The sequence below is a fragment of the Cantharellus anzutake genome (genome assembly GCF_015039405.1).
Source record: "Cantharellus anzutake strain C23 chromosome Unknown EI90scaffold_4, whole genome shotgun sequence".
Taxonomy (NCBI): domain Eukaryota; kingdom Fungi; phylum Basidiomycota; class Agaricomycetes; order Cantharellales; family Hydnaceae; genus Cantharellus; species Cantharellus anzutake.
In genome coordinates, this window is record NW_024066954.1 from 1,814,193 (window position 1) to 1,825,655 (window position 11,463).

General features: G+C 48.3%; 4 protein-coding genes across 4 annotated transcripts; 2 read left to right on the top strand and 2 right to left on the bottom strand.

The window, feature by feature from the left end:
* The first annotated feature begins 2,133 nt into the window (after positions 1–2,133).
* On the top strand, positions 2,134–3,256 carry EI90DRAFT_1760019 (uncharacterized protein). Its single transcript, XM_039052157.1, has 5 exons — positions 2,134–2,481; positions 2,556–2,567; positions 2,627–2,691; positions 2,742–2,970; positions 3,025–3,256. The coding sequence occupies exons 1-5, from the start codon at positions 2,348–2,350 to the stop codon at positions 3,197–3,199; spliced, it is 615 nt and encodes a 204-aa protein (XP_038922558.1). The 5' UTR covers positions 2,134–2,347; the 3' UTR covers positions 3,200–3,256.
* An 895-nt stretch (positions 3,257–4,151) lies between these two features.
* EI90DRAFT_3034666 (uncharacterized protein) lies at positions 4,152–4,580 on the bottom strand. Its single transcript, XM_039058555.1, has 2 exons — positions 4,330–4,580; positions 4,152–4,260 (listed from the first exon to the last, which is right to left on the bottom strand). The coding sequence occupies exons 1-2, from the start codon at positions 4,537–4,539 to the stop codon at positions 4,225–4,227; spliced, it is 246 nt and encodes an 81-aa protein (XP_038922559.1). The 5' UTR covers positions 4,540–4,580; the 3' UTR covers positions 4,152–4,224.
* A 2,139-nt stretch (positions 4,581–6,719) lies between these two features.
* On the top strand, positions 6,720–9,473 carry EI90DRAFT_3012143 (uncharacterized protein; the record flags this gene model as incomplete). Its single annotated transcript, XM_039056544.1, has 9 exons — positions 6,720–6,842; positions 7,475–7,692; positions 7,776–7,893; positions 8,221–8,306; positions 8,408–8,431; positions 8,708–8,735; positions 8,900–9,083; positions 9,172–9,295; positions 9,356–9,473. 9 exons carry the CDS (start codon positions 6,720–6,722, stop codon positions 9,471–9,473), a joined length of 1,023 nt encoding a protein of 340 aa, XP_038922560.1.
* A 107-nt stretch (positions 9,474–9,580) lies between these two features.
* On the bottom strand, positions 9,581–11,453 carry EI90DRAFT_2905419 (aspartyl aminopeptidase; the record flags this gene model as incomplete). The annotated part of the gene is given in 9 exon segments (XM_039054206.1): positions 9,581–9,753; positions 9,816–10,058; positions 10,126–10,219; positions 10,276–10,301; positions 10,355–10,440; positions 10,493–10,611; positions 10,631–11,050; positions 11,107–11,206; positions 11,272–11,453. 9 exon segments carry the CDS (start codon positions 11,451–11,453, stop codon positions 9,581–9,583), a joined length of 1,443 nt encoding a protein of 480 aa, XP_038922561.1.
* Between the last annotated feature and the right edge of the window lie 10 nt (positions 11,454–11,463).

Below are 11,463 nucleotides of genomic sequence, written 5' to 3' on the forward strand. Positions count from 1 at the left end.
ACTGGTTTTCTAGAGTGCCGTTGCATTTGCAGGCAGAACCGATGCTTTGATTCATCTCCTGAGCAATTTGCAACCACAGTTCATAGGATATGAGCCAACGTTCACCGGCTACATATGATTAATTAATTGCTGCCAGTCCGTCGTCCGAGATAACCAATAAATGCAGGACGCATGCAACGAGGCAGGGGCCTGTATGCATGGCTCGTAGGTCTGAAGAAGCAACAGGAGCCCTCCAGGACAGCCGACTGTTGAATATCTAATATAGAGGCTGGATCCTGCCTGGTGTTGGATAGACAAGTTGTGACATGTCTTCGCGGTCTATATTTACATGTGTTTGTGTCGATAATTCTATCGAGTCCCCCAACCCCTGGTGGTGCTTCAACACCGAGCAGGGATAAAAAGACAGTGGCTTGGCCAGCCCTACACCGAAGTGTCCGATGGTCATTCCATGGAGCCTATTTTAGCAAGTGGCCCGGTCCTTGGGAGTGCGATTCCAAGCTAGTAGCACCTTCAGCAGAGCAGCAGTATGGAGGGCGAAGGTATATGCACCCTTCTTCACTACGGGCCCAAGAAGCCACTTTATAGGCTTCTGAGGTGCCTTGTGCGGTACTCACAAGCTGTGACCGTGACTGCGACAGCTGAGATGTTGGCGGCGCGCGAAACGATGCGGTCCTCCTGCTGTCAAGCATCAGTATATCTTCGTAGTGATGACAGTAAGCGAGACTAGTGTTTCTCACCTAGGAGACCCCGCCACTGGAGTCTCGGAACCAGTCCCAATAGACGTTCTACGAGACATCAAGGACAGATATGTGCGATAATCTGATTGCATCAAGATTTGGTCAAGTTCTGCGCCACTTCAAGGTGCCTGACGAACCTGGAAGTTTTATTGGCGTCAATCATGACTTTCTTGAATTTCTCCTTATTTTTCCTAGTGGCTCGCACCTCAACGGCGTCAACGTACTTATCCACCCTCTCCGCTGCGGTCGCTCGATTGGCGGGGATAATATTTACCTGATAGTGGGGCAACTATACTTGAAGACTGCGATTTTTGGGACCACCAACATTCCAACGACGCGTAAGCCTCAGCGCACAACCCCTATACCGCGTGTCGTGCATCCCCTTCTTCCCCCAGCCTCTTAGTGCTTGTCCCATTCCTGATGTGGCACCGCTTAACGTTATTCCACAAAACTCGATAGTACCAAATAATAGTAGCCTCCATAATGGGTTTGTGACAAAGCATCCATGGGCATTATCTTACAATTGGTCCTCTTCCATGCACTTTGATAACCGACCGATGCTGACTTGCCGACGCATTGTACCGTTCATGTAACAGTCAAATTTAAGTCGATTCGGAGTACGGCATTTCGATGGAACATTACTCTTGACATGGGAGGGACGGCATGAATTATATTGACCCCTATGTAGTATTCTTCTGCAGACCAGCCATCAGTCAGCTTCAGTCCCTTGCCTAACGAGTGGCGTATCTTTGAAGCCCCTCTTGTAGGTGAATTTGCCACAAGGCTGGTCCAGCTTCTGCTGGGGGTTCATACTCGCATTCAGTCCTCGCGGCTCTCGGGAAAGCGGAGGTGCAGAAGCGCATCGCCATTGCCGTTTTTCCAATACTCCTGGCAAATTCCGTGATTCAGGAAACGCGTCGCACAGTCACTTGCCCAGTTCTATTACGTAGGGCATAAACCATCTGTATTTCCAAGCTTTCGACACCGGTTGCAAGTTGAAATGAGCCTTATTGTTTGTTTGTCAGCCTCTCCAGTGCTCAAGAACCAATTTCCCACGGTCAAATGGCTTTGTGAACCGTAGCCAAAGTCCCGAGAACGGAGATGGCGAGACTGGAGGCTCATTTCAACTTGTAGCTGGTGCCAAAAGCTTGGTATGGATTATATATGATATCTGAAGTAGCTCCCCATCTGCTTCATTGGGTTGTATTTTTGGAATTGTTGCGTTTGAGCCACTTTTTTAAATATCGATTTGCCCCCTATATAGCTACGTGACATACATGAATACATTTTCCCTACTTCGGCGCTTTCCAACGCATGTTGGCTCATGAACATTGGTCAAGGATTGGGCAAGCAACAGCGCAAACTCTGAGACGCAATTTTTGAATTCCGGGGTTTGCCAAACTTCCGAAAACAAAACCGCAACAAGTTATAGCCGCGTATGTTACCATGTAAACAACGGGCAGAAGGACCGAGCGAGGATCCGACTCGCCACTGAGTAGAGCATGAGCATTATGTAACTATGTAGAATGCTCGCTATAATCAGCGTTTTGTCGTTAGGGATACCAAGATTTTTGCGCTTTCACTAGCTCCACCCTCTCGTTCAAGTGCAAATGGGCCAATTTTCCTTCATTATCTTTGGGTTGTTTGCGGGATTCCTGCGGCTCGTCAGGTGTGACAACAATATAACAATATATGCAGACAATCAGGCACTGGACTATAGAAATCCTTATGCGAAAGAAACAGTGTCAGCCCACCCATCAACCTTCAATATCTCCATGCCAAGAAACTGACACTTCTGAATGATTCTATCTTACTTAGTTGGTACAACAAGTAGGTCGACTTTTGCATCTATATGGTGTGCATTTCTTGATAGGTCGAGATGCGTGCAGGGACTATGGTTGTCCCGTCAAAGAAACACACGGACAGAACGCCACGGTATCTTTCACATTCAACGGTATATGGAATTGCAGGTATCTTCCACGGCGCATCTAATGAACTCCCAAGGAACGTCTGTCCAAGCATGGCTGCTGAGCGCCAACACAACATCACGCGCCGACTTCTATATCGATGGCGTTTACAAAGACACAATGAACACTTGGAGCAACACTAGTTATACCGACTGCTTGTACAAATATTGGAACTCGCCCCTACTGCCGGCGGGCGAGCACACAATCACCACGTCCCACGGGAATTTGGACGGTCACCACCCGAATCTCGATTTTGTGAAGTACACGTGAGTTTGCCTTGGAATGTGCCAGAATCCACTATGTTGATGTGTGCGTGGAAGCTACGTCCCTAGCTCCACCGACAAAGGCCATAAGTTATCACTTGGAGCCAAAGCAGGCATCGTTTTGGGTGGAATAGCAGTGCTTTCCTTCGTGGGCTCCTTGTTCCGGTCTCGTCACTATATCGAGGAAACTACTACTTCTTACTTCTCGAGGACCCAGAGGCGTGTAGTGTAAGTATGTGTGGTTGACATGTGCGCCAGTGCATCAGTTTCTATGGGCCTATGCGTATATCGGGACAAGATGACACAGTGCATGCGTGGCTGGATAAGTTTTTCACCAGAGAGGTATCCAGCATGTGGAACGCTAGAAACAACCGGATGGTTGATATGAATATTATGTATGTTAATGTAAAGCTGTCCACCTGAGAAGGGTCCAGAAGGGCAGAGAAGATCTTAACGCAGCAAAGATTTGACAGAGCGCAAGTAGCACTAGCAAAGCCCCCAAGCTGGTTCTGAGCCATGGAGAATCCACACGATCAGGTCATGCGGTTTTCCACTAGTAAGTTTTGCTCGTAATTGGTGTCCGCTGGATTCAGGCACCTGGGGAGACACGATTGGGACGTCTGGAGCAAAAACACCAGAATAGCCGTATTGAAGCTCCCTCGCGGTGGGGGCTAGGATGCGCTGAATATGAATATCCATCGGGATCGACATTCAATTTTCACTCTTGTAGCGACAGGAAAGATCAAGGGGAAGAAAAGACACTGAGAGTGCGCCACTTCGCCAGCGGTGGCATATTTTGGAGCGGATCGACCGGGAGTCGACAGGAATTCGGTGGAATAATGGAGTCTTCTCCCGGAAGAAGTACATGTAAAGCGACCTAACCCTCTGTACCCGAGTAGCCATTCTCGGGTTGTCACTCATTCGTTTTGTCTCAATTCTCCGCATTGTCAGGACTTAGAACACTGAACCATGAGTCTGCAACCACTTCAAAAGATAGCACAGAGAAGGTAGTAGCAGAGTATTTGGTGCGGAACAAAGCTTTAGGGATTGAAGTCACTGTTAGTCAAAAGCAGATTATTACATAAGATCCTGATCATGCACTCACGAACAACACACGCGGGTCCGCGGGGCTGGACGGATCCTGTGGTTTACAGCAACATAATTGTACAAGCAAGGAACGAAAGGCCAGTAATACATTTCAGTCACAATACGGCGAGCAAGTTACCGCCAGGAATGTGAGAGAGCACCCCTGACGGCTTAGGATATATGCAATTGTCCTTTGCGGAGTGGAAACTGTAAAGAGGAATATCGGTTAGGTTCTAAAGCCCAAATACGTCGAAGAGTGGGCACGAAGCAACCCACGTGTCCTTGAAGTGGCAGTACTACTAGTTCTAGTGGTCCAAGTTGAACCAACGACAATATATTCACCGATCGCGGCAAGTGGGTCGTCGGCAAAAGTAGGTTACTCCCGGATTGTGTGATGACTGGCGTAAGAACTGTTGACACTATCAGGCTAAGCCACAGCGCAACAACGGCGATGTTGGCGCGCCTCGTCGTGCACCCTCCCTTCATCAGCCTCTGAATGCATCCCTTGGCATTCCTGATGTGGCACTGCCTTGATATTGTTCCATAAGATAAGCAGGGTCAAATTCATATGTGGCTTAACGACAAGCTAGGCATTCATGAGTAGCCGGCATTACTTATCTTACCCCCACCATGGTTGGTCTTCCCCTACACTTTGATGACCGATGCTGACTTGCCGACGCCTTGTACCGTTCATATAACCGTTAAATTAAAGTTCGACTCAGGGGTTCAGCTCAATTCAAAGGCAGAACCTTTCCAACATGACATGACATTACTTACATAATTACACCGCATTCTTGACGTGCGCGCGCAACGTGGACAAGCGTGAATGAACTATATTGACCCCTAATACAGTGTCCCCGCAGCAGTGATAATAGTATCATGAAAATATCGGTTCAACGTAAGAGGATCGACTGCCGCTCATGTCCCTGTGCAGGGGGTTGCGCTAGCAAATGTGTCTCAAGTGTCTGATGCGGCTTCCGCTCGGGGGGCATTCGGCTCGTGACTGTCGAGCAAACGTATGGAGCTCGGACCGGGGTATGCAGGGATCTCTAGGTCCCCAGGGAGCCCGGGGGTGTGCACTCGCTATTGATTAGAACACGGGCACCAAGTTAATTCTCAGCCAGGAATCAATATAGCTAGCAGATCTCTTTCAAAGTTCCATGAACAACAACAGACTGGAGGGACGAGTCCTATATTTCACAGCGAACACGATTGTACAAGCAAGGAACAAGGGCTAGTAATACATCTCAGTGACAGCGCAAGCGAGGCGCCACCAGGAACCATGAGAGAGACAGCGCCCCCCACTGAGGGTGTAGGTGATCCTCTAGCAGGTGCAGTTGTCCTTCGCGCAGTGGCAGCTATAGAAGGGTATCAGTTGGGTAAATACGCTGGGGAGTGAGCCCGAAACAACTGACTCGTCCTTGCAGTGGCAGTGGTCCTGGCCGCAGTGAGCGTTAACTGGGAATTCAGTAGTCTGTGGCCACCGATGGCGATAAGTGGGCCATCGTACGAGACGGTGGATAAGTTGGTTTACTCACAGACTGCATGATGATTTGTGATGTGGTGAGAACTTGTTGTGGTTATTTCGCGAGGTGTAGAGATACTCTCTGAGGAAAGAACGAAACCCGATGCACCAGGCCAATATTTATACCTTTTGCCCCCCCATCTTACCACGATCACCTGGCTGGTCACGCCAATAACGGTCGCATGATGGACATGCCTTTATCGCCCATGGATCCGGATCCGTATCTTAGATCTGTACTCTGCCACGCTCTTATCTCAATGGTGGATCAAATGTGGGGCAATTATATAATAGGTTGGCGTCCGAAGAACTGCGTATCGAAAGAGTAACTGAGAACCGGTGAACCCAAACGATATTCCCCGAGATATATATCCGCCTAGAGTCATCCTGGCTGACAAGAAGACAAAAACCGTCGATTGTATCTGAATAGCAGTAACCTTGCAGGCACGGTTTGAAGACAGAAGCCCTGGTTGCACCAGCTGGAAAGCAAAAGATAGTCACTAGAACGTGTGGGTTAGGAATGTGGGACCTTCGAAATTGAACAATGAGAGATATTGGTAGCGAATATTCGCAAGAAGCGCGAAGTAACCATGGAATATTATGTGGTCGCCGCATTCGATAACACCCTCCAGGATTTCTTCGGATCACAGATAGAGCGACCCAGTATTAGTAATACTAATGGTATTACCCCCAAAATGGTCCTGGTCTTTTGTTCGAGCAAGTTCAGCGAAGGCTCCAGCCTTGATGGAAGAACCCATTCTCGGATCTAGTGTCCGGCCGGAAATCGACAGTCGTCGAATGGATCGACAACACAATCGTAAACGCATTTATCGGCCAACAGTATAGTGGCCGTAAAAGAAAATACGATGCTGTGTTCATATCATCGATATCCTGCAGTGCAACTGGCTAGGACGGCAATGGCGATTGGGACGATCACCGGAAACGAGCGTTATAGCTTTGCTCAGAGTACTCGTGTGGGGCCAATCGCCTTTCATTCCACGAAAAAAGGGGCTCCCTCATGGGATCCTGTAGTGCATTTGAGTCGATTACTGTAAGGAGGCCGCGTGGGCAGAGAAGGCAGTTGTTAGGGTAGCAACGTTTTAAACGAAACGTGTATTTACCATCATTTATATCTCAACCCACGATGCTGAACCAGTTCCACGGCGGGAGGAAGGCCAACGCTGAGGGAAAGATGAAAGGAAACATTGTGGGGAAACTTGGTTTTTATGCTTGTTCGACGTCTTGTGCGGTACACGTCTTTGGAGTTGTGCGTTGCTGTGACCGGGGTTGTGACCGTGACGCTCAATTCAAACGGGTACCCGTTGACTCCTAGCCTCCTATACTAAAGGTCCTACCTTCTTGTACCGTAAAGGGTTCTCTCTCATTCGGTCTCTCAAGCCCAGCTTCTTGCGTCCTGACCGAACGGAACATCAGACCTATTCATTCCTACGGTATGGGTGGCAGAGAGAAGCGAACGTGTCTCCGTGTCTTAGCTTTGAAAGAAACGACGCCGCAATAGCCCCGACCAATCCCAGTACAGTACGAACGTTCTATTGGCAAAACGAGATGAGGATAACCAATTGTGCTCCATTCTTGTGAACCACTTCATTTCAATAAAGTTTTCAGAAACGAGGGGCCACCTGTCACCTGAAATTATTTTGGCAAACACACCTACTTGAACTGCGGCTGTTGTTGTTGTTGTTGTTGTTCAATGTTCGTTCTTCTTCCTTCATTTAGATGCCTAGAAAGCGGCTTCAGAGCACCGATGAGCTAGATTCACCGCGCAAAACCAACGCATCTGCGTAGTGAAGAAATTCCTTGATTCGGACGTGTATGAGTGTTGGGGTCGGGAGGTTGCGCTTTCTATCGGTTTCCGTGAATCGAGCTGGATGAGAAGAGGCACTATATCCGGTAGTGGGACTAAAGTCGCCAGGGGGTGGAACGAGCCCCGAACTTGCCTCAGATGCTGTGGACGTGCGAGGCTCCGGCAGGAGTTTGAAGAGATGCTGTCAGATCCACGTCAAGTTGAAAATCCCTCCTGATGCAAATTCCGAAGGTAGATATGTCCATCTCGAAGGTGGAATTAGACATCCAGGTGGTAGCGAGGGAGCGCGTGGGTGAATCAGAAAGGAGGTCAAGTAAGTTTCATCTTTGCCTGAATCAGTGGCTGCAAGTTAATACTGCGTTCCCCACCGAATAGTTCCCAGACTAAGCCCAAGGATCTACAAGCTCTCAAGGCTGACGCGACGACGAAGCAGGAGGCACTTGAGCGACTTTTCGAAACACTCCAGCAGCAAGTTAAGGATAGCGAGGCAAAGGTGAAAGGTAAAAAATTTTTGGGGGTTGCTCGCTTTGCAGTATCAGCTTGACAACAGAACTCAGGTTGCCGTGGAACAGATTGAAAAGCTCCAGCTGGCAGGCCTGCTAAAGCAAACCAGGCTGCAGTACGTCACAGAATGCCATCCTTGACAGCCTAAACAGGCTGTGCGCTGCAGGGAGATTTCAAAGCTTTCGGCTCAACATCACTCTGGTGGCGGGCTGAGCCTAAAGTTTTTATTTTTTATTTTTATTTATTTTGCACTGCACACAATCCTTGTCAAGGCGTGTATCTACATGGAGATCTTTTGTCAAGATTACATATCTAGGATAATGACCTCGAGCAGTTCATGAACAAGGACCATGCTGACCCCGGTTCGGGTGTCCTTGGGCACAACATCCTTGCCGTGTCAGGGTACGTGTCTACATGGAAATCTTTGTTAAGATTACATATCTAGGATCAGATTCGTAGTCGTTTTCACTCCAGTCAACTGTGAAACCCCCTATTGTGACTAGGAGGTCCTTGGCCAGTGGTTTGAGGTGTGTTTTGTCACACAATACAGAAAAACATGAGCAGCAGTGCCATTGGGACCTGATGACAAGCGCTGTTAATTTCCTAACTTGTCAACAACCTGAAATGTTCCCTGCCCAATTCATTCCCACGGTGCGCCGATGGGGGTCTGGTTCAGTCCAGACAACTCAAGAAACGCCAGCATAAGAGTCAACCCGGTGGCGTTTCCCACGGCGTGGGCAGAAGAGAAGCGAACGTGCCTGGCTTTGAAAGAAAAGACGCCGTAATATCTCGACGAATCGCAGTACGGACGCATTATATTGGCAAAATCAGGTGAGAACCAATTGTTCTCCATTCTCGCGAACCACTTCATTTCAAAGCACTTCGTTGTCCCTCCTGTCACCGTGAAATTATCTTGGCAAACACACTCACTCGAACTGCTGTTGCTGTTGTTGCTGTTATCCTTCTTCGTTCTTCGTTGTTCTTCCTTCATTTAGATGCCTAGAAAGCGGCCTCAGAACACCGATGAGATAGATTCACCAGCTGATCTCGTGCAAAACCAACGCATTTGCGTAGTGAAGAAATTCCTTGGTTCGAACCTATACGAATGTTGGGATGGAGAGGCTACGCTTTCTATCGAGTTGCCACCACGTTTTCGCAAATCGATCTGGATGAGAAGAGGTAAAAAAATAAAACATCAGTGCTTCGAATCTGTCAATCTCTCCATACCAATTGTTTCATGCACTCTTTCCAATGCCCATTTGGCTAGGGAGTTCTGTTGTAGTGACTTTGTTTGAAACTACCGAGGAGACATCGTCGTCCAAGCTAGACGGAGAAATAGCTGTCGTTTTACAACCAGATCAGATAAAATCCTGGAAGAAACGAGGGCTTTGGTTCGTTATCCTTATCCCTTACTTCTCATCTCGCTTGTGATGATTTACCGTTTTACGAAGGCCCGCTTGTCTAGACCCAAAGGTGGAGGGGCCTGAGGATGAACTTGATAACAAGTCTGAAGCCAGCGAAGGCGCGACGCTACCAGATCCTGAGATCGATGAAGGGTCATTATCATAGCGCAAAAGGGGAGAAATTAACAGAAGGCCCGTTTGCACAACGGACGTGGCCACTGGTGATTACATGTGGATCTAAAACGAATTCCATTCTTGTATTGTGCTAGGTCATCAATCAATCGGTAATGACTTATCCAGATTGGCGAAGCCCTCGAAAAATGCGCCAAACAGAGTGATGTAAGAATCAACATCTGCTGACCCTGCCGTTTCTCGAATAGAATGCATTGAAAGCATAGGCGTCCCTACGTCCACCACCCTAACTCCAATTTTTGACAATGCTGGCCCTATGAACGCGCGGAAAGCAATAAGAAGTCAGCGATTACGGGTCTAAGGCGGGAAAACCCACCAATGGTGCTACCGCATGACATGTCGTTTCTGACTTCAAATTCCTGCACGTTTCCTCCACGCTTTTCAATTAGTTGGCGAACGAGAAAAGTTCCGATCGCGTCAGTCGAGTAACGCTGATCTGCGTTAGTCTTGATCACAACGCCACCATTTAATTTTGGTCTATGATTCTCCTCGTGTTTGGATGAATGATTGGGATGCACAGCGTGACCCATGTCAGCCGAAATGAGGAGAGAATGAGCGACTGAGGCAGGACGATATATGATTAGAGATGATGTTTAATTGATTGGGAGCAAGTTGCATTCTCTTACTTGAGCTGGATAGCAAAGATGGTGTTGGTGATAGACGACTGAGAAGTTGGGGTACGAGGGACCCCTGTGCCCCGGATGCGGATACCGAACCGACCTGTGGAGGGCAGGTGAGCCATGTGCTGCGCTTGTGAACAGTGAGCGCACACTTACTTCCTCGTGATTAAAGCATGCAATCACTTATGGTGGTCCTTAGGAAGCGCTCACATCTACCAGAATCGTTGACACTCACCATTAACCTGACCCGCTCGCGAGGACTCCACACGAGCAAAGTTCTCGCTGGAGACGCTTTCGCAAATGGCTTCTACCGCGCAAAATCTTACATTTACATGCGTGAGAGGTGGAAATATTGGCTGAAATGAGGGCTCACGTTGACATGAGATTGTCCAAGCGGGGAGAGAAAATAAATTCGTCGTTCAGTCCCCCGAGAGTGCTGGGCTGAGTGTCGTATAGAGACCTGCGCAAACAACCATGAGAAGAAGCTGAGATCTGACAATCATTTCAATACTCGCAGTTCAAAGTCATGTATGTGATCTTCTGACACATTAAGCTCTTTCGCCAGAAGCGAAATAAGCTCAGGATGATGGTTGTTGGATATACTACTTCCTTTCGGGAGTGAAGAGTGCTTCTTGGGCGCATTAAGCTGCTCATTGATGAGAGATAGTATTGGAACAAATTCAGTCTCCTTGTTGAATTGTAGGGAAGTATTGACACTTCGATCGAGATGGATTGCAAGCGTGGGGATGCGAAGAATGGGTCGATCGACTTTGACGAGACGGGAAGAAAATCCCCCATCATCGTCTGTCGTTATGACTCTGCCAGCAATGGACAGATCCCTGTCGAACCACGTGTGCCAGATGCCACCTCCATAGAGTTCGCACGCGACTTGGAGGTATCCAACATTTGACTTCTTGGAAACTGGACGGATCTAGGAGTAACGTCGAATTAAGGTGGACTTAACGAAAGAAGGGGTGGGGGACGCACGCGAAGGTTTGGAGAATCAGTGTGTGTACCAACAATCGAAACTCCCGATCCAGGTTTGAAACCGATTGGAACAGTAAGCGCGATCAAGGAGCTCTGGTTTCTTTTCAGAAAAATCCACCGAACCGATTAAAACAAGTCATAAATCCTAGAAAGCCAGTAACCTACCTGGTGTAATAGAACTTTCCTCCTCCTTTCAACGCGGAATCCCAGTTTGCATCGCTCTCGTGCAATTTGACAAAACCAGATTTCTCTAACCTACTGGCCGCATTTCTTACAGCATGGAAAGGCGTCGGTGACGCGTTCACGAAGGTTATGAACCTCTGGGCTGCGCCAGTGTTAGGGGCCATCGCCACCATC

Bases quoted from the DNA above. Each gene is read 5' to 3' on its own strand.
- EI90DRAFT_3034666 (XM_039058555.1), bottom strand. From the start codon at position 4,539: ATGAAGGGAGGGTGCACGACGAGGCGCGCCAACATCGCCGTTGTTGCG. The intron at 4,261-4,329 runs GTGGGTTGCTTC...TCCTCTTTACAG, and splicing joins TACTGCCACTTCAAGGACAC to TTTCCACTCCGCAAAGGACA.
- EI90DRAFT_1760019 (XM_039052157.1), top strand. From the start codon at position 2,348: ATGGGCCAATTTTCCTTCATTATCTTTGGGTTGTTTGCGGGATTCCTG. The intron at 2,692-2,741 runs GTATATGGAATT...TGAACTCCCAAG, and splicing joins GGTATCTTTCACATTCAACG to GAACGTCTGTCCAAGCATGG. The intron at 2,971-3,024 runs GTGAGTTTGCCT...TGTGCGTGGAAG, and splicing joins CTCGATTTTGTGAAGTACAC to CTACGTCCCTAGCTCCACCG.